The 21037-nt window shown below is 46.1% G+C and overlaps 1 protein-coding gene across 1 annotated transcript in view; it reads left to right on the forward strand.

Annotated features, from left to right (window-relative positions):
• Positions 1-21037, forward strand: part of TOM1L1 (target of myb1 like 1 membrane trafficking protein) — a 319221-nt gene that overhangs the window by 289326 nt on the left and 8858 nt on the right. The window contains exons 13-14 of the mRNA XM_063961262.1: positions 7120-7360; positions 9295-9385. Coding sequence (XP_063817332.1) covers positions 7120-7360; positions 9295-9385 — 332 coding nt within the window. The remainder of the gene's footprint in view (positions 1-7119; positions 7361-9294; positions 9386-21037) is intronic.

The raw sequence follows: 21037 nt of genomic DNA on the forward strand, positions 1-21037 counted from the left end.
CTGTACAGGACTGTCATTACCAGTTTCAGACGTTGCCGTTTGGGCTTTCCACGGCCCCGAGGATTTTCACCAAGGTGATGGCAGAGATGATGGAGCTCCTGCGCAGGCAGGGAGTCACAATTATCCCATACTTGGACGATCTCCTGATAAAAGCAAGATCGAGAGATCAATTGCAGAAGAGCGTGTCGCTCTCCCCGAGAGTGCTACAACAACACGGTTGGATTCTCAATCTGCCAAAGTCACAATTGATTCCAACGACTCGACTATCATTCCTAGGCATGATTCTGGACATGGAACAGTAGAGGGTTTTTCTCCCGATGGAAAAAGCCCAGGACCTCCAGAACATGGTCAGAGACTTGCTAAAACCAAAAAGAGTGTCTGTTCGTCAATGCACTCGAGTTCTGGGGAAAATGATGGCAGCCTACGAGGCCATCCCCTTCGGCAGGTTTCATGCAAGGACGTTTCAGTGGGACCTCCTGGACAAGTGGTCCGGGTCCCATCAACTAATACATCAAAAGATAAGCCTGTCCCCCAGGGCCAGGGTGTCTCTCCTGTGGTGGCTGCAAAGTGCTCCTCTTCTAGAGGGTCGCAGGTTCGGCATTCAAGACTGGGTTCTGGTGACCACGGACGCGAGCCTCCGAGGATGGGGAGCAGTCACAGAAGGAAGAAATTTTCAAGGGCTATGGTCAAGCCAGGAGGCTTGTCTACACATCATCGTACTGGAATTGAGGGCCATATACAACGGCCTACGACAAGCGGAGAATCTTCTTCGCGACCTACCGGTTCTGATTCAATCGGACAACGTCACAGCCGTGGCTCATGTAAACCGCAAAGGCGGGGCAAGGAGCAGAGTGGCAATGGCGGAAGCCACCAGGATTCTTCGCTGGGCGTAAAATCACGTAAGCGCTCTGTCAGCGGTCTTCATTCCGGGAGTGGACAACTGGGAAGCAGACTTCCTCAGCAGACACGATCTCCATCCAGGAGAGTGGGGACTTCATCAAGAAGTTTTTACAGAGATAACAAGTCTTTGGGGAATTCTTCACATAGACATGATGACGTCGCGCCACAACAAGAAGCTTCGGAGGTATTATGCCAGGTCAAGAGATTCTCAGGCAGTAGCGGTGGATGCCCTGGTGACACCTTGAGTCTTTCAGTCGGTCTATGTGTTCCCCCCTCTTCCTCTCATCTCAAAAATATTGAGTGAAAACAATACTCATTGTTCCAGATTGACCTCGAAGGGCCTGGTATTCAGATCTTCAGGAGATGCTCACAGAAGATCCATGGCCTCTACCTCTCAGGGAGAACCTGTTACAACAAGGGCTCTGCGTGTTCCAAGACTTACCGCGGTTACGTTTGACGGCATGGCGGTTGAACACCGAATTCTAGCTGGGAAAGGTATTCCGGAGGAAGTAATCCCTACTCTGATAAAGGCTAGGAAGGAAGTGACGGCAAAACATTATCACCGTATCTGGAGGAAGTATGTTTCTTGGTGTGAAGCCAGGAATGCTCCTACGGAAGATTTCCATCTGGGCCGTTTTCTCCACTTTCTACAGACAGGAGTGGATATGGGCCTAAAATCAGGCTCCATTAAGGTACAGATTTCGGCCCTGTCTATTTCCTTTCAGAAGGAATTGGCTTCTCTCCCGGAAGTCCAGACTTTTGTAAAGGGAGTGCTGCACATCCAGCTTCCTTTTGTGCCCCCAGTGGCACCATGGGACCTTAACGTGGTGTTACGGTACCTGAAGTCTCACTGGTTTGAACCTTTTCAAACGGTTGAATTTAAATTTCTCACTTGGAAGGTGGTCATGTTGTTGGCCTTGGCATCTGCAAGGCATGTGTCCGAATTGGCGGCCTTGTCTCACAAGAGCCCCTACTTGACTTTCCATGCGGATAGAGCAGAGTTGAGGACTCGTCTTCAATTTTTGCCTAAGGTGGTTTCTTCATTTCATATTAACCAACCTATTGTGGTGCCTGTGGCTACGGGTGACTTGGAGGATTCCAAGTCCCTGGATGTAGTCAGGGCCTTAAAAATCTATGTAGCCAGGACGGCTCGGGTTAGGAAAACAGAAGCACTGTTTGTTGGCGCTCCTGCTTCGAAGCAGACTATTGCTCGCTGGATCTGTAACACAATTCAGCAGGCTCATTCTACGGCAGGATTGCCGTTACCAAATTCGGTAAAGGCCCATTCCACTAGGAAGGTGGCCTCTTCTTGGGCGGCTGCCCGAGGCGTCTCGGCTTTACAGCTTTGCCGAGCAGCTACCTGGTCGGGTCCAAACACTTTTGCAAAGTTCTATAAGTTTGATGCCTTGGCTGATGAGGACCTTGCGTTTGCTCAGTCGGTGCTGCAGAGTCGTCCGCACTCTCCCGCCCGGTCTGGAGCTTTGGTATAAACCCCATGGTCCTTACGGAGTCCCCAGCATCCTCTAGGACGTAAGAGAAAATAAGATTCTAAACCTACCGGTAAATCTTTTTCTCCTAGTCCGTAGAGGATGCTGGCCGCCCGTCCCAGTGCGGACATATTTCTGCAAGGCTTGTATATAGTTGTAGCTTACATAAGGGTTATGTTACAGTTGAGATCAGTCTTTAGCTGATACTGTTTTGTTCATACTGTTAACTGGTTGCGTATATTCCAGGTTATACGGTGTGGATGGTGTGGACTGGTATGAATCTTGCCCTTATATTAACAAAATCCTTTCCTCGTATTGTCCATCTCCTCTGGGCACAGTTTCTCTAACTGAGGTCTGGAGGAGGGGCATGGAGGGAGGAGCCAGTGCACACCCATTCTAAAGTTCTTTATAGTGCCCATGTCTCTTGCGGAGCCCGTCTATACCCCATGATCCTTACGGAGTCCCCAGCATCCTCTACGGACTAGGAGAAAAAGATTTACCGGTAGGTTTAAAATCTTATTATTTCTCTCTACATATTATATATGTTTTTTCTTGGGTGTTATGTTGGCAACTTCACAGCATCTCAGCCAACGTAAACTGTTAGTATACCGATAATTAACATTTGAAGGCATAAGTGTAATTTTATTTTGTGAAGAAATATGTTTTGCAAAGTAATATTACATGAACTGTTATGTATAATTTCTTGTTAATGCTGCTAGCATTCAAACACATTAAGAAGGTTTCAAAAATAAAAGGCTTTAATGCAGGGCTAATTTGGATGGATGTACCTGTAACCACATACTATATGCTGTTTTATTTTTACTGAATTCATTTTTCTTATGAGTGTAACAACATACGTTAAGGAGAAAAATGAAAATATGAAAGCATGAATTGCACAGAAAAACACAACAGTGGTCACAGCTGGGCACTTGTTGGTTTGCTATATTCATTTGTTCATCTTAGCAGTCTGTCCACAACAAGTTTAAGGGGGTAATTCAAAGTTGATCGCAGCAGGAAATTTTTTAGCAGTTGGGCAAAACCATGTGCACTACAGGAGGGGCAGATATAACATGTGCAGAGAGAGATAGATTTGGGTGTGGTGAGTTCAATCTGCAATCTAAATTGCAGTGTGGAAAATAAAGCAGCCAGTATACCCTGCACAGAAACAAAATAACCCACCCAAATCTAACTTTCTCTGCAAATGTTATATCAGCCCCCCCCTGCAGTGCACATGGTTTTGCCCAACTGCTAAAAAATTTCCTGCTGCAATCAACTTGGAATTACCCCCTTAGTGCAGTACAGTAGTTGGTTTTGTCACATTCATCCAAAGTGCTTTTAGCTTAGGTTGCTGAAGGCTCCTGGCATACCTCCCAACTTTGACAACTGTGGAAGAGCGACCACATTGCGCGCCTTCGGTGCGCCCAATTTTTAGGGGGTGTGGCCTAACAAAAGGGGGCGTGGTCTCACGGCAAGTGCCGCAATCGCAAACCACGCCCCCGTTTTCATCATTATGGGGGCATGAACAGCGCTGTGAGAGCTGCTGGTCATGCCCCCTGTCCCTCTCTGCCGTGAATAGATGCTGTGCGCATGCGCACAGCATCTATTCACCGCTGCTCTCCTCAGAGCAGCGAGTGACAGGGTGTATCTCCCAACTGCCCCCCCAGCCGCGGGACACTGCGACCCGCGGGTGGGACAGCGGAACAGACCGTGAAAAACGGGACTGTCCCGCCAAAATCGGGACAGTTGGGAGGTATGCCCTGGGGTCTCTGAATGTACTAAGGCAAGCATGTCCAAACTGCGGCACTCCTGCTGTTGTGCAACTACATATCCCAGCATGCCCTGACACAGTTTTGCTGTCAGAGAATGCTAAAGCTGTGTCAGGGCATGCTGGGATGTGTAGTTTCTCAACAGCTGGAGGGCCGCAGTTTGGACATGCCTGTTAAACTAAGGCATCAGGATTTCTACGAACCAGTCATCTATTACAGCAATGTGATCTACCAGTCTGAGCTAGAACATGGAGATGGGTATACTGTCATAGGGGGATTGGAGGTTTTATACAAATAACACATTGTTGGTATCTATTAGGTGATACTAATGGTTCCGGTATGGATGGTCGACCATGTTATGCTCGACAGTTATTAGGTTAACCACTAGTGGTCGACATTGGCGTGGTCGACATGGACAAAAGGTCGACACATGAAAAAATTTCGTCACATGAAAGGTCGACACATGAAAAGGTCGACATGAGGTTTTTTGGGGTGTCGTTTTTTGCGTAAAGTGACCGGGAATACCCAATTAGTGCACCGCGTCCCCTCGCATGGCTCGCTTCGCTCGCCATGCTTCTGGCAAGGTGCCTTGCTCCTCTAACGCTGCGCTCGACACAGATTACCATTCCCAATCGTCCATGTGAATCGTAAAGTATGAAAAAGTTCCCCAAAAGAAAAAATGTGAAAAACTCATGTCGACCTTTTCATGTGTCGACCTTTCATGTGTCGACCATTTTAATGTGTCAACCATGTGTCCATGTCGACCATGTCAATGTCAACCAATAGTGGTCGACCTAATGACTGTCGACCATAACATGGTCGACCATCCAAACGGATACCCATACTAATGACACAGTTATATGGACATGCCAAATTCTAAATCCAGATTTCAAAAAAACAATGGCAAAAACTAGAACAAGCTAGTTAATATGACATCACTATGGGGGAGATGTATCAAACCCCGAGAGAGATCAAGTGGTGAGAGATAAAATACCAATCAGCTTCTATTCATCATTTTACAGACTGTGTTTGAAAATTGACCGTTAGGTGCTGATTGGTCGGTACTTTATCTCTCCCCACTTGATCTCTCTCCAGGGATGGAATGTAATGAAATCCGAGTTCAGTGGCCGTGCAGATTGCTGGCCGAACTCGGATGTTATTTTATCGGTGCCTTCATTTCCAACGCTAAACCATGCTGTGTAAATGAATGCCCCTGAAAACAAATGTCCGAGTTTGGCCGGCATCCCACACGGCCGCTGAACTCGGACTTCATTACATTTTCGTCCCTGGGCTTGTTACATCTCCCATTATGGGTGCAAGAAAAGTACTTACCCCATCTGTTCTAGAGTAGATGTTTATCTTTTTTTTATCAGGGATATTTATGGGAATGTGAGACACATCAATTGGCCAAGCTCCTGGCAACCATCACATATCTACATGACGGCTTATAGACTTCTGCACTGTCCCATTATGTATATTACCCATATCTTTTGTGGGTTTAAATACTACATTAAAACAAATGGAAACTCTATGAATTAAGAATAAATGATCCTGCTAATCAGCACCTTTTTTAATGGTGTATCTGTCAATATTATGGTTTCCTTTAGTTAATACATTTTATACCAGTTTCAAGCAGTGTGGCCTTTTTATTGAGCACATTCTGACAGGTGAGTTGGGAGAGCACCATAAGGTTATTCTTACAGGTGAGTTTGTAAAGCACCATAAGGTTATTCTTACAGGTGAGTTGGAAAGCACCATAAGATTATTCTTACAGGTGAGTTGGGAGAGTACCATTAGGTTATTCTTATAGGTGAGTTGGAAAGCACCATAAGGTTATTCTTATAGGTGAGTTGGAAAGCACCATAAGGTTATTCTTATAGGTGAGTTGAAAAGCACCATAAGGTTATTCTTACAGGTGAGTTGGGAGAGCACCATTATGTTATTCTTATAGGTGAGTTGGAAAGCACCATAAGGTTATTCTTACAGGTGAGTTGGGAGAGCACCATTAGGTTATTCTTATAGGTGAGTTGGAAAGCACCATAAGGTTATTCTTATAGGTGAGTTGGAAAGCACCATAAGGTTATTCTTACAGGTGAGTTGGGAGAGCACCATAAGGTTATTCTTACAGGTGAGTTGGGAGAGCACCATAAGGTTATTCTTACAGGTGTGTTAGGAGAGCACCATAAGGTTATTCTTACAGGTGAGTTGGGAGAGCACCATTAGGTTATTCTTACAGGTGAGTTGGGAGAGCACCATAAGGTTATTCTTACAGGTGAGTTGGGAGAGCACCATAAGGTTATTCTTACAGGTGTGTTGGGAGAGCACCATAAGGTTATTCTTACAGGTGAGTTGGGAGAGCACCATAAGGTTATTCTTACAGGTGAGTTGGGAGAGCACCATAAGGTTATTCTTACAGGTGAGTTGGGAGAGCACCATAATGTTATTCTTACAGGTGAGTTGGCAGAGCACCATAATGTTATTCTTAGGTTTGGTAAAGCACATCTAATAGTTTACAATTATTGCTTTGTAGGGTGCCATGCTTAAAAAATAATAAAATGAAAGAACACACCCACTATAAACAAATTACAATGAATAAATAAAGCACTGTGTGCTTACATGTCAAGTAAAAAAAATGGCTATTGTAAATTGTACTATTACGAAAATATTCTGCTGTAAAATCAGTATACGTATCTGACTGCAATAAAAATCAGTAGACTCTGAAAGACTTATATCAAAGTAGATGTAACAGTATGGTGAGACTTAAAATGTCAAATAATAGAGGGAGCTTTGCATGCCACCTAGCTCAAAAAACCTTCACAGTCGTAAATATCCATGTTCGTAAGCCTATGAGTTTTTAAGGATACATTCTATTTAATTGTTTCATTATCAAATACATACTGTAATTTGTTATATATTTTATACAAAACGCCCACAACATATTATATTGTTTTTTGCTGTTGTTGCAGATCCTACATGATACATCTTTCCTTCCATTAGCCCAGAATGGAACACCTCTTTTCCAAGGAGTACCAATGTCATCTCCTTTCCTCCCAACAATTCAACATTCAACACCTGTTCTGCCCCCACCTCCCAACTCATCACCTCTTTTGCCTGTAAATTCAAACCTACTTCCTGCCATCCCAATTCTGAGTCCTACTATTGTGCCAACATCGAAAGACTCTACCAGAACACTGGCAGAAAAATCAGGTAAAAGTGGCAAGATATTGCAGAAGATTGAGTCATGGTGACCTCTTCCCTGGATAACCACAAATTGTTTCTGATAATTGATTTATATGTACAGTGTGATTGAGAATATGTTCTGGTAGCTGTGGATAAAACACATATTCTTGTAGAAAGAGTTTCTATAATGTATTTGCAGGTCGCCCATCCTTACCTGGCAGCAGCAGCTACAGCTTTTCTCCTTTCTAAGGGTGCACGGCCACACCTCCTGTGATTAGGTCACACGCCCTGAAAGTACCTGGGCCCAGCCAGGCTCTCTACTGCCCTCAGTACTAGCGCATGTGAGATTTAAACTGCAATATTGTCTAATAAATCACTTTGGACATTCTAGTAGTAACTTAACAACAAGCTTTATGAGTGGTTTGAATAGTTTTTCTCAGTGGTTTGAATAGTTTATGTTTCTAAAAACAGCTCGATGTCTGATTCTACCCTCTGCACTTGTGACTCCAGAATATTATGTCTGTGCAGAGTAACTTTGCTTTAAGTTCATTTAGATCCTGAATTCTGCTGATCAGAAAGCATTGCTGAATTGCAAACTTTCATTCTTTGTCTCTCATGGACAAAGTTTGTTATTCTGCGCTGACTGGCTGCAGAGTTTCATGGCACCCACCTTCCTTGTGTAGTAAAGATATAAATATATCCAATAGTAACTTTTATAATTATAGGCAGCAACCCCATAATAGAATGAGAGCTACAGTATATATAAAATAAATAAGAAAGGGTCAAGCTACAGTCAGTGGTGTAACTACCGAGGATACAGGGGGTGCAGCTGCTATGGTGCCCGAGATTCTTCCAGGGCCCACAGCTCCCCCTGCACCCAGCCAACTCTAAGGGCCGGGGCTCGGCTCCCCTACCCCACCAAACAGAACAGCCGCAGGTGCCGTGCCACCCCCTCCCTCAGAAGTAGTTGAGCAGCGTCCCCGGCCCCTGCTGCCTCTTTCTGTCCCTAAGTCCCTGCTACCTTTCTCTGACCCTATGTCTTTGCCGGCACTCTATCTCTGTGTCCCGGCACTCTATTCTCTGTCTCTGTGTCTCTGCTGTAACTCTCTGTGTTCCTTCCACCACTCTCTGTCTATATGTCCCTGCTGCCACACTCTCTCAGGAGACCTGAGTTTGGGGCCCCTTAAAATTTTGCTATGGGGTCCACAAGTTCTAGTTATGTCCCTGGCTACGGAAGTTATTCCTGCAGTACTGCTGTGTTCCTGTCCATAAATCTGGATCCAAATACATTAATTGCCCGCGATTTGCCATTTTCATAATTTCAGTGTGCAAGACCTTACCATTAATTCTAACCCTAATCCTGACCAAATACCCTAACACTAATACCCTAACCAAACCCCTAACCCTAAAAGGGAAACTTGATGGGCCAAATGATTCTTATCTGCTGTCAAATTCGATGTTTCTTTGTAATGGGCCCTACACACTATGCGATCCGCCGCCGAGCTTCTCAGCGGCGGATACGGGCGACCCCGGTCGGGAGTGACGGGGGGAGTGAAGTTTCTTCACCCCCCCCCCGTCACCCGGCTCCATAGCAGTGCAGGCAAATATGGATGAGATCGTCCATATTGGCCTGCATTCACAAGCGACGGGGCATCGACAATGAACGAAAGCGGGGCCGCGCATCATCGCTGGTGCCTCCACACTGAAAGATATGAACGGTATCTCGCTCATTAATGAACAAGATTGTTCATATCTTTCAGTAACATTGCCCAGTGTGCAGGGCCTATAAGACTCTGGCTTATGTTTCTTTATTGGCCTTTGAGAGAGAAGATAAATACTGTGCCTTTCAGTAGGGCAGATAAATTATGTACAAACATGTTAAGGGTAGAATTCTGTATGATGTTGTTTGAAACATTTCAGTTAAGATTACATTAGCTTATGTATTTCATATTCCATTGCAGATGATTCCAATATCAGTGCACCATTGCCAAATTACTACGAGCTCCTAGAATTTGATCCACTTACTAAAGGCAATGGGACAGAGGGGACAGAGTAAGTAACGTTCTGTAGCATATTTGTGTAAGCACATGCCAATTATTGTACTGTACAATCTTACAACTGATGTACCGTGAATGGATTTCAGAAGCTAAAATAATGTTTGTATAACAACAAATTCACAATCATTTTATTGCGTATTTTTATCTACGAAGTAGCTGCTGTTACAAAGTGATCTGATAAATGATTGGGTAAGATATTAATAAGATATTTATATTTATGAGGATGTATCATGTTATTGTCACTTTAAAAAGACTATGTTCAGTCTGATGAAAGGCACAGTAAAAATGTTTGTTACTTTGATTTCATGTCTTTTGTTCCTCTGGCTTCTGCCCAGTAATAAAAGAAGAACCAAGCAGCCCTTCGTTAATACCTATATACTCTTACTTACCTACTTTGCTGCACCCGCCTCCGGGAGGGAGCAGTGGGGTAGGTGCATAGGGGGCGCGGCTGGTGGGAGGGCTGTCCGGGGGTGTGACATCATGATTGCATCAACGTGGCTCCACCCCCCGCTATACAGTGAAGAGAAAACAGGCATTGTAAGGAAGGGATAGAGTTACAATTACGTGATTCTGCGTGAACGGCGTCATTGGGTTCCCTCAGACAGCCCATTTGTGCTTTGCTGAGGATGGCCGAAGGAGAATTGGGGGTCCGGAGGCTACTGGCCATTCCGAGAGGGTAGGCAAGTATGTATATACTGTAACTGAGGACCACCAAATGCTCCAAACAGGTAGGCTCTTAAGTAATGTCCCAACAAATGTGCCCCAATCCAGGAAACCTTTGGAGATATATCTCCACCACAATGATCAATGGATATTAATAACATGAATCTGATTCCGAACATGTAATAAGATATATAAAGAAACTACAACATAAAGTGGGTACACACTTGCCGATAAAATAAACAACATCGCTTATTTTGCCCTTCCTGAGCAACGTCGTTAACCATATCGACTAGTGTGTATGCAGCCCAACGACGAGCGATGTGCGGCCCCGCGGGTCATTAACGACCCTCACTGTCGGCCGTGCATGCAGCTGAATTTGGACTGTTATCTAAAAACTACATGCTAAGCCCAGCAGCGTGACGTCACTGAGCAATATTGTTTGCATATCGCTCAATGTGAATGCACTGCAGACGACCGCCCCGGCAGTGAAGGGAACACACTAGGCAACTTCACTCGTAGAGCACATTGCTTAGTGCAGTGATAGGGAACCTTGGCACGCCAGCTGCTGTTGAACTACACATCCCAGCAAGCCCTGCTACAGTTTTGCTATTTGGACATGCTAAAACTGTAGCAGGGCATGCTGGGATGTGTAGTTCAACAACAGCTGGAGTGTCAAGGTTCCCCATCACTGGTCTAGTGTGTACCCACCTATAGTGTAAATCTATAAATATTTATATTCACCAAAAACATGCTCAAAAAATGGAATAGTTTCACGGGAGCCAAATCTGGCAATCAAAATGTGGGACAAATTATCCCTTCAGATAATATACTTACACTATGAAAGCTTTAGAATATAGCATGTGTTGCATCTTAAATCCCAGCGATCGGATTCCCAATACCAGAATCCTGATGCTGAGAATGCAGACAGCCTCCTGGTAAGCATTTTACCACTGACCCCAAATCATCCCTCCCGCAGCCTTATCCTCTCCCTAGAGTCTACAGCTAACCCAAATCCTCATACACACCTCAGGGATCCATCGGCATTCTCAGTGTTGGGATTCTGGTGTCAGGATCTTGACCATCATGCAGTAGCTTAGTGTCCGGCGGGTCCCAGGGGCCTGCCAACAGGGCTTAATCTCCAGGACAGCACTGTTGCTGGTGTGAAACAGTCCAGCACCACGCTGCACTACACTGACTATTTGTTCACACTAAAAATAAACTACAACTCCCAGCATCCTTTGCTGCCGGGAGCTCCCAGTAGCAAGGGCTGTCGGGAGCTGTAGTTTATTTTAAGTTGAACACTCTGTAGTGCGAAGCCATGCTGGACTGTCTAGTGATGTCAGTCTCCTGCCCGCTCCCAGTCCCGGCACCTCCTTCCCGGTCCCGGTGCCTCCTGCCCGCTGTTGGTCCCGGAGCCCCCTGCACGCTCCTGGCATGAGTAAGGGGCACAACTACAGGGTGCATTATGTGTATAAACGGCATAACTACAGGAGGCATTATGTGTATAAGCGGCATAAATACAGGGCACATTATGTGTGTAAGTGGCATAACTACAGGGGACAAGTGTGTATAAGCGGCATAACTACAGGGGACAAGTGTGTATAAGCAGCATAACTACAGGGGGCATTATGTGTGTAAGTAGCATAACTACAGGGGGCATTGTGTATAAGTGTCATAACAACAGGGGGCATTATGTGTGTAAGCGGCATAACTACAGGGGACATTATATTTATAAGCGGCAGAACTACAGAGGGCTTTATGTGTATAAGCGACACAGCTACAGGGGGCAATATGTGTATAAGTGGCATAACTACAGGTGGCATTATGTATATAAGCGAAATAACTACAGTAGGCATTATGTGTGTAAGCGGCATAACTACGGGGGGCATTATGTGTATAAGTGGCATAACTGCAGTGGGCACTATGTATGTAAGTGTTATGCACACCAGTGCCTGCAGGAAAGTACTAGTGTCAGAACTGTTATGCAAAACAAATGGACTCACAGACAAACTGGGGAATATGACATAACGTACACAGAAGGTGATAGGGTAACAAAATACACACACAGTGAACAGAGAAGCCCAGAGGCTAAGGAACTGGGTATCTCCCTTGTATTAGAACTGCTCAGATGTAAAAAGCAAGATGTTGTGTTTTAATACGTAGAGAACCCGAAATGCTGTTGCTAAGGGCAACAGCAAAACCCTAAAGGGTTACCAACGGGTGTGGCAGTAAACTCCTTGGTCAGAGATGGAATGATAGACACAAGGAGAGCCTCCACAATCCTGATTCTCACTTGCAGTGCACAGGTTTAAGCTTACTGCCACTAAACTGACCCCTGACACCTAGCACAGTGAGACAGGATTAGACAGGCAAGTGTTAGAATACAGCCGCAAACTTGCTAAGTTCACAGAGTAATAACAGAACCCCAGCAAGCTAAACGACTGACTCCAGTCTTACTGCTAGGTCTGGATTGGCAGAGTGTAATACCAAATCCCCAGGCCTATTTGCAGTAAGCAACAAACAAATACAAAGCTACACAGTACTGGCTAACTTTCATGAACTGACTAACCAACAGAGATTCAGCAGCATCTGCTTACCCTGAAAAGAGGCCTTATAAAGCAGGTGCTGTCCACGCCCCACTCAGACCTCACAGACTGTGAGCACAAAAACCAGCACCGGATCCCCTGCCGTGCACAGAGCCTATAACCACTGCACAGCAAAAGACCCGAACCGGAGTATCAGCTGCGCTCAGGTTACTCCACTAGCACTTGTCTCCCGGTTGCCATGACGACGTGGCAGCACAGGGCAGGAGACCCTAACAGTACCCCCCCTCTGACGAGGGGTCAAAGAACCCCTACCACCGGGTTTATCGGGGAACTGCGAGAAGAAAGAGCGTATCAGTCTGGGGGCATGAAGATCACAACTGCGCACCCACGACCGCTCCTCCGGGCCATACCCCTTTCAGTGCACCAAAAATGACAGCCGACCCCGAACCACCTTGGAGTCAAGAATCCTTTCAACAACAAACTCCCTCTGGCCACGTATCAGAAGAGGGGAAGGTCTTCCACTGGAAGAAGGATTACTAATCGCCCGTTTTAAAAGGGAACAATGAAATGTTTTATTGATACCCAAAGAACGGGGCAGATCTAACTGAAATGCCACCGGATTGATAACCCTGGTGATCTTATAAGGGCCGATGAACCGGGGCCCTAACTTATGAGATGGCTGTCTCAACTTCAAATTCTTGGTAGACAACCAGACGAAGTCTCCTAATTTGAAGCTGCAGGGTCTTTTCCGCTTATCAAAAACCCTTTTGGTCACTAATGACACAGACACAAGGGCTTTCTTCACTTTCCGCCAAATACCTCTAAGGACCGAAACCACAGAGGAACCACCAGGCGTGGAGTCCAGGGGGTCAAAAGAATTGGCCTTAGGATGATGCCCATACACACAAAGGAAGGGAGAGATCCCTGTAGCAGAGTGAGCCGCGTTGTTATAGGCAAACTCCGCCATGGACAGATGAGCAACCCAGTCAGTCTGACACTTGGAGACATAACACCTGAGGAACTGCTCCAAGGACTGGTTCACCCTTTCAGTCTGCCCATTAGACTGCGGATGGTAGCCTGACGACAAGCTGACAGAAATCTGGAGATCGGAACAAAATGCCCTCCAGAATTTGGCCACAAACTGGGATCCGCGGTCAGAGACCACATCAAGTGGCAACCCGTGGAGACGCACAACATGCAGCATAAATAATTCAGACAGGCGTCTGGCTGATGGCAGCCCAACCAGTGGAACGAAGTGCGCCATCTTCGAAAACCTGTCAACGACAACCCAGATGGCTGTCATCCCCGAGGATTTGGGCAAGTCCACCACAAAATCCATTGAAATGTGGGTCCATGGCTTAGATGGGATAGAGAGTGGATGTAATGGGCCAACAGGAACCCCTCTAGGAGTCTTATTTCGGGCACAGATGTCACATGCCCGAACCCACTGATCCACATCCTTAGCCACCGAGGGCCACCACACCGCCCTAGATAGCAACTCCCGAGTTCTGGCAATACCCGGGTGACCTGCCGACTTCTTGGCATGAAATTCCAGGAACACTCGCTGTCTTAACCTAGGAGGCACAAACAAAAGACCTACCGGAAGGTCTGGAGGAGCCTGCTCCTGTGCTCTAAGGACTAATGATAAGAGGTCCTGGGTAATGCCCACTTTAATACATGATGGGGAAACAATGGGCAACGGCTCCTCGGTGGTCTCCTGGATTGGAGCAAAACTCCGCGAGAGCGCATCAGCCTTGATGTTTTTTGACCCAGGGCGATATGTTATCAAAAAATTAAAGCGAGCAAAAAACAAAGCCCATCGTGCCTGCCTGGCATTGAGACGCTTCGCTGACTCTAAATATGCCAGATTCTTATGGTCAGTGAGAATTGAGACCACAAACTTAGCCCCCTCAAGCCAGTGTCTCCACTCCTCGAGTGCATCCTTAATAGCCAACAATTCCCGGTTACCCACGTCATAATTCATCTCGGCAGGCGAAAATTTACGGGAAAAGTAAGCACAGGGATGAAGGCGATTATCAGACACTCCCATCTGAGAAAGCACTGCCCCAATACCCATCTCAGAGGCATCCACCTCCACCACAAAAGGACGCTCTGGATCTGGGTGTCGCAGCACCTTGGCCGAAACAAATGCCCTTTTGAGACGGGCAAAAGCCGCTTTAGCCTCACAAGACCAGTGAGCAACATCCGCCCCTTTCTTAGTGAGTGCCACCAAGGGCGCCACTATAGACGAAAATCCAGCGATAAATCGTCTATAAAAATTCGCAAAGCCCAGGAAACGCTGAAGCGCCTTCAAACTAGTGGGCTGCACCCAATCCAGGACTGCCTGTACCTTGGAACCCTCCATTTGGAAACCTTCTGGGGAGATAATATATCCTAGAAATGCGATTTGCTGAACTTCAAATTCGCACTTCTCCAGCTTCGCCCCAAGCCGGTGGTCTCTGAGTTTCTGGAGGACTAAGCGTACATGCTTCCGATGTTCCTCCAGGGAATGGGAGAAGATTAGGATGCCATCTAAGTATACAACTAAGAATCTATCCAAATATTCCCTGAGCACATCATTCATGAAATCCTGGAAGACTGCCGGGGCATTACAGAGCCCAAAAGGCATCACCAAATATTCATAATGCCCTGAGTGGGTATTAAAGGCAGTCTTCCATTCATCCCCCTCTCTTATTCGGATTAGATTGTACGCACCGCGTAGGTCAATCTTAGAAAAAATGGTGGCAGTACGAAGCTGGTCAAACAAGACCGAAATGAGAGGCAGTGGGTATGAGTTTTTAATCGTGATACGGTTCAATTCCCTGAAGTCGATGCAGGGTCGCAACGAACCGTCCTTTTTACCCACGAAGAAGAACCCCGACCCAACTGGAGACTGTGAAGGTCTGATAAATCCCTTAGCCAAGTTCTCCTGAATGTACTCTGCCATAGCCTGAGTCTCAGGACGTGACAGGGAGTACAACCTGCTCTTGGGAAGCTTAGCATTTGGCAACAAATCAATGGCACAGTCATAGGGGCGATGGGGAGGTAGTACCTCTGCAACTTTTTTGGAGAACACGTCCGCAAAATCTGCATAACACCCTGGCAATCCTGGCAAACTTAGCTGCGAGAGCCTGACTGGAAGGCTCAAGCAACTCCTGAAACAATCAGTACCCCAACTAAGAATCTCCCCAGAGACCCAGTCAAATTGAGGATTGTGGGCCCTTAACCAGGGTAACCCCAACACCAATGGGGCAAAAGTACAGACAGTCACATAAAAGGACAATTTTTCAGAGTGTGTGGCTCCAATAAACAAAGAAATCTGGCTAGTGCAAGAGGTAATTTTACCTTGGGATAATGGTTCCCCGTTTAACCCACAAATCTCAATTTCCGATGCCAAGGGTACTAAGGGAACAGAGTGTTTTAGGGCGAATTGGCGGTCCATAAAAACCCCGTCGGCCCCACTGTCCACAAAGGCCTCAGTCTTGACAGTTTGACCGAGGATCTTCAAGGTCACCGGAATGATAAAAGTCTTCTTGGGAAATTCTGACTTCTGGCCTGACAGGATATTTCCCATCACCCTCAGGCCCTGAAGTTTTCCGGCTTTTCTGGGCATGATACTACCACATGACCTTTATTCCCACAGTACAAACACAACCCCTGCTGTCTCCTCCGCGTCTTCTCACGCGAGGAGAGGCGGGTAGCCCCAATCTGCATAGGCTCCTCAGAAAATTCCTCAGAGTCTGAGGTTCCCTTGGGAAGGAAGGAAATCTCAGTCTCCCTTTCAAGCCTACGCTCTCTCAGCCGTCTATCCACCCGGATGGATAACTGCATGAGCTGATCCAAGCTATCAGGCAAGGGATATTGTACCAGTTGGTCCTTTATCTGGTTAGAAAGACCTCTTCGGTACTGGTGTCTCAGGGCTGGGTCATTCCACTGGGTATCATGGGCCAACCTCCGAAACTCCGTACAGTAAACCTCAACTGGCCTTCGCCCTTGCTTAAGGATCGAAATCTGAGCCTCGGCTGAGGCCGTCTTGTCAGGGTCATCATACAACATGCCCAGTGCCGTAAAAAAAGCATCAACACTTTTAAGCGACGGACAGTCAGGCTGCAACCCATATGCCCAGACCTGTGGGTCTCCTTGTAGCAAGGAAATCACTATGCCCACCCGCTGAATCTCCGACCCAGAAGACTGAGGCCTAAGCCGGAAGTATAGCTTGCAGCTCTCCTTGAAACAAAAGAACTGCGAGCGATCTCCAGAAAAACGATCCGGGAGATTTACTTTCGGCTCCTTAACCCCTGCAGGTGCTGCTGCTGCGGGAGCTCCGCCAGCAGCCTGGGAGGTGTGCATTTTAATGGACAAATCATTAAATTGTCGAGTCAGGACCTGCACCTGATCGACCACCTGTTGCAACGTATTTTGAGGGGTATGCTCCATATTCCCACAAAATTTCAACAGGAGTATTAGGCTGCTGAATATGTTATGCACACCAGTGCCTGCAGGAAAGTACTAGTGTCAGAACTGTTATGCAAAACAAATGGACTCACAGACAAACTGGGGAATATGACATAACGTACACAGAAGGTGATAGGGTAACAAAATACACACACAGTGAACAGAGAAGCCCAGAGGCTAAGGAACTGGGTATCTCCCTTGTATTAGAACTGCTCAGATGTAAAAAGCAAGATGTTGTGTTTTAATACGTAGAGAACCCGAAATGCTGTTGCTAAGGGCAACAGCAAAACCCTAAAGGGTTACCAACGGGTGTGGCAGTAAACTCCTTGGTCAGAGATGGAATGATAGACACAAGGAGAGCCTCCACAATCCTGATTCTCACTTGCAGTGCACAGGTTTAAGCTTACTGCCACTAAACTGACCCCTGACACCTAGCACAGTGAGACAGGATTAGACAGGCAAGTGTTAGAATACAGCCGCAAACTTGCTAAGTTCACAGAGTAATAACAGAACCCCAGCAAGCTAAACGACTGACTCCAGTCTTACTGCTAGGTCTGGATTGGCAGAGTGTAATACCAAATCCCCAGGCCTATTTGCAGTAAGCAACAAACAAATACAAAGCTACACAGTACTGGCTAACTTTCATGAACTGACTAACCAACAGAGATTCAGCAGCATCTGCTTACCCTGAAAAGAGGCCTTATAAAGCAGGTGCTGTCCACGCCCCACTCAGACCTCACAGACTGTGAGCACAAAAACCAGCACCGGATCCCCTGCCGTGCACAGAGCCTATAACCACTGCACAGCAAAAGACCCGAACCGGAGTATCAGCTGCGCTCAGGTTACTCCACTAGCACTTGTCTCCCGGTTGCCATGACGACGTGGCAGCACAGGGCAGGAGACCCTAACAGTAAGTGGCATAACTACAGGGCGCATTATGTGTGTAAGCAGCATAACTACAGGGGGCATTATGTGTCTAAGCGGCATAACTACAGGGCGCATTATTTGTGTAAGCAGCATAACTACATGGAGGCATTATGTGTATAAGCGGCAAAACTACAGGGGGCATTATGTGTAAGCGGCATAACTAAAGGGGGCATTATGTGTATAAGCAGCACAACTAAAGGGGGCATTATGTGTAAGCAGCACAACTACAGGGGGCATTATGTGTATAAGCGGCATAACTACAAGCGGCATTATGTGTATAAGCGGCACTACTACAGGGCACATTATGAGTGTTCTATTCCCACTCTATAGGTATCGTGGACACCCATGAGTTGGAATGTAAAGCGGCATGCTGACTGACAGGCGTTTGATCACTCGGGATCCTGCCGTCAGCAAGGGGACCGCCGGGATCCCAAGCGGTGGTCACATGACTGCATCCCTCTTGTACACTTAATGCTCAAAGTAGTAGAGCCCATTACACACATAATGCCCCCTGTAGTTGTGCCGCTCCTACACATAATGCCCACAGCAGTTATGCCCCTTATATACACAATGCCCACTGTAGTTGTGCTGCTTACACACATAATGCCCCCCCTGGGGCACGACATGTGGTGTAATGTGAATAAGATTGTGCTGACTGGGATCAGGTAAAAACCATCCCCAAGTCTGCAGCTGGGGGGGGTGGGGGGGTGGAGAGAACTGTCAATGGGTCCATGCGTGAAGGGTGGGGGGTGTTTTGCAAGCTATCAGCTGGGAGGAGGGTGGTGGTGGTTGGGGGGGTTGTCTGTTCAGTTTTTTGCCTGGTATGGGGTGGACATGTCTGTGCAAGCTGTAATGGGGTGGGGGGAGATTGTTGGCATACACTGACTGACTGGGGGAAGGGGGTTGTTTGAGGAAGGGAGTACCCAAATTGGTCCCTTACTTAGGGCCCCATGAGGTCTAAATCCGCCTCTGCTGTCTGGATCCCGACCACATCCCAATACAGAGTATGGGAGTTTCCAGCATGCAGAAAAAAACCCTGCAGATTTCCCCCCTTGTCCTCAGTTCCTTAGTGTTACCATGCAGAGACTGAGATAGCACTCATGTACTAATAAACCAGCATCATATCAGTGGTACTTTTCCTTTTTTGGCAGGTAAACCCTGATGATATCTCACCCTTTATGTACTCAGGTGTATTTTGCTAACCATTCTCAGCTGCTGCAGCAGATTTGAAATATGACCAGTGCTACATAGGTAGCAAGTGCTCCTACCTCCTCATGCAGGTTACAGTAGCAGATGCACCGGGAATAGCAGAACAATGCTAACATGTTTAAGTAAATGGACAGAGAATGCAGATAAGGGCCCAATTCAACTGGACCATGGGAGTCATTCCGAGTTGATCGCTAGCTGCCGTTGTTCGCAGCGCAGCGATCAGGCTAAAAATCTGCATTTCTGCACATGCGTACGGGCCGCAGTGCGCACGCGCAAAGTACTTTCACAAAAAACGATACAGTTTTACACAAGGTCGAGCAACGTTTTTCAGTCGCTCTGCTGATTGGTGAATGATTGACAGGAAGTGAGTGTTTCTGGGTGGTAACTGACCGTTTTCCGGGAGTGTGCTAAAAAACGCAGGCGTGTCAGGTAAAAACGCAGGCGTACCTGGGGAAACGGGGGAGTGGCTGGCCGAACGCAGAGCGTGTTTGTGACGTCAAAGTAGGAACTAAACTGAGTGAAGTGATCGCAAGGAAGGAGTAGGTCTGCAGCTACTCTGAAACTGCATGAAAAAATGTCAGCACTGTTCTGCTAACCTTTCGGTCGCACTTCTGCTAAGCTAAGATACACTCCCAGAGGGCGGCAGCTTAGCTTGTGCACTGCTGCTAAAAGAAGCTAGCGAGCGATCAACTCGGAATGAGGGCCCATATGAGATGCTAATCGAACAAGCTGCAAATTTAATTTATTTTCTTTTACACTCAACATATGGACAACCTTATACTTTATTTCTATAAACTGAGTATAAATAAGTAGAATGTGATGTTTTGTTTAAATCAGATTTGTAGCATTTAACTTCAATCGCATTAGAGATATGCAGTTCAGTTCTCCAAAACTCAGAATCCTCCCAAATTTGTGGATCCAAACCGAACCAAAACCTGGTTCGGATCCCCCGAGGAGATCTGATCCGAACAGAGTCCCAGTTTGAATATTCCAACGGTTTGGAAATTGGATTTTAAATCTGAATTTCAGGCTTTTGATTGCAAAAACTACATGATTTTAGTTGTTTTTATTGAATTGTATCAATGATTATCGATTTTAAACCGAACCGAAATCTGAATCCGAACCAAAACACCTGAAGGTGATCTTGCGAACACCAAAACATGATGCTAAATTAGAACCAAAACCAAAACACGGAGGTCCATACTCATATCTAATTTCCATTAATGGGTGTACTTTAGACGTTGTAGACAAATCAGACGCAGTCTGCGGCTGTAATCATCAACATTTTCAGTTCACAACTGGCACCAGGGTTTGAGTATCTACAAATCATGACCTTCCAAACAATTGCATTTGTGACTTTTCACCGACCATCTTAGGCTTAATTTTTATCAAAATGCCCCTTATTGTACTCTGGCCGCATATACATAACCCTCACCCTGGCACCTCTGTCATAGGGAGTTATAAGTGTAAGTTGCTTGGAAAAAAACACACACATCGCCAAAAAAAAACCTCCAAATTGTTTTTATGTTCAATTGTGAAGGAGGTCCTTTGTGTCTAATTTATACATGGATAAACCCCCATTGGCTCCCCAATGTCTTGCTGCCACAGTCATTATGCACTTTATATTTTTTGTTACTTTGGATATTCTGTGGTGCTCTACAATTGTATTTCATTTTATTTCTTTTGAACACATATGAGAAAATAACTCCACTCAAAACTAACATTTTATTTTTTGGCTGGAGTTAGGTAAAATAACAAAAAGAAGCTTACTGGAATTCTTCCATTTTGGAGATCAATGGTGATAATGCCATTGAACCAATGTATTCAACTTGTTTTAAACACATTCA

This window comes from Pseudophryne corroboree, chromosome 3 (genome assembly GCF_028390025.1).
Source record: "Pseudophryne corroboree isolate aPseCor3 chromosome 3, aPseCor3.hap2, whole genome shotgun sequence".
Classification (NCBI taxonomy): domain Eukaryota; kingdom Metazoa; phylum Chordata; class Amphibia; order Anura; family Myobatrachidae; genus Pseudophryne; species Pseudophryne corroboree.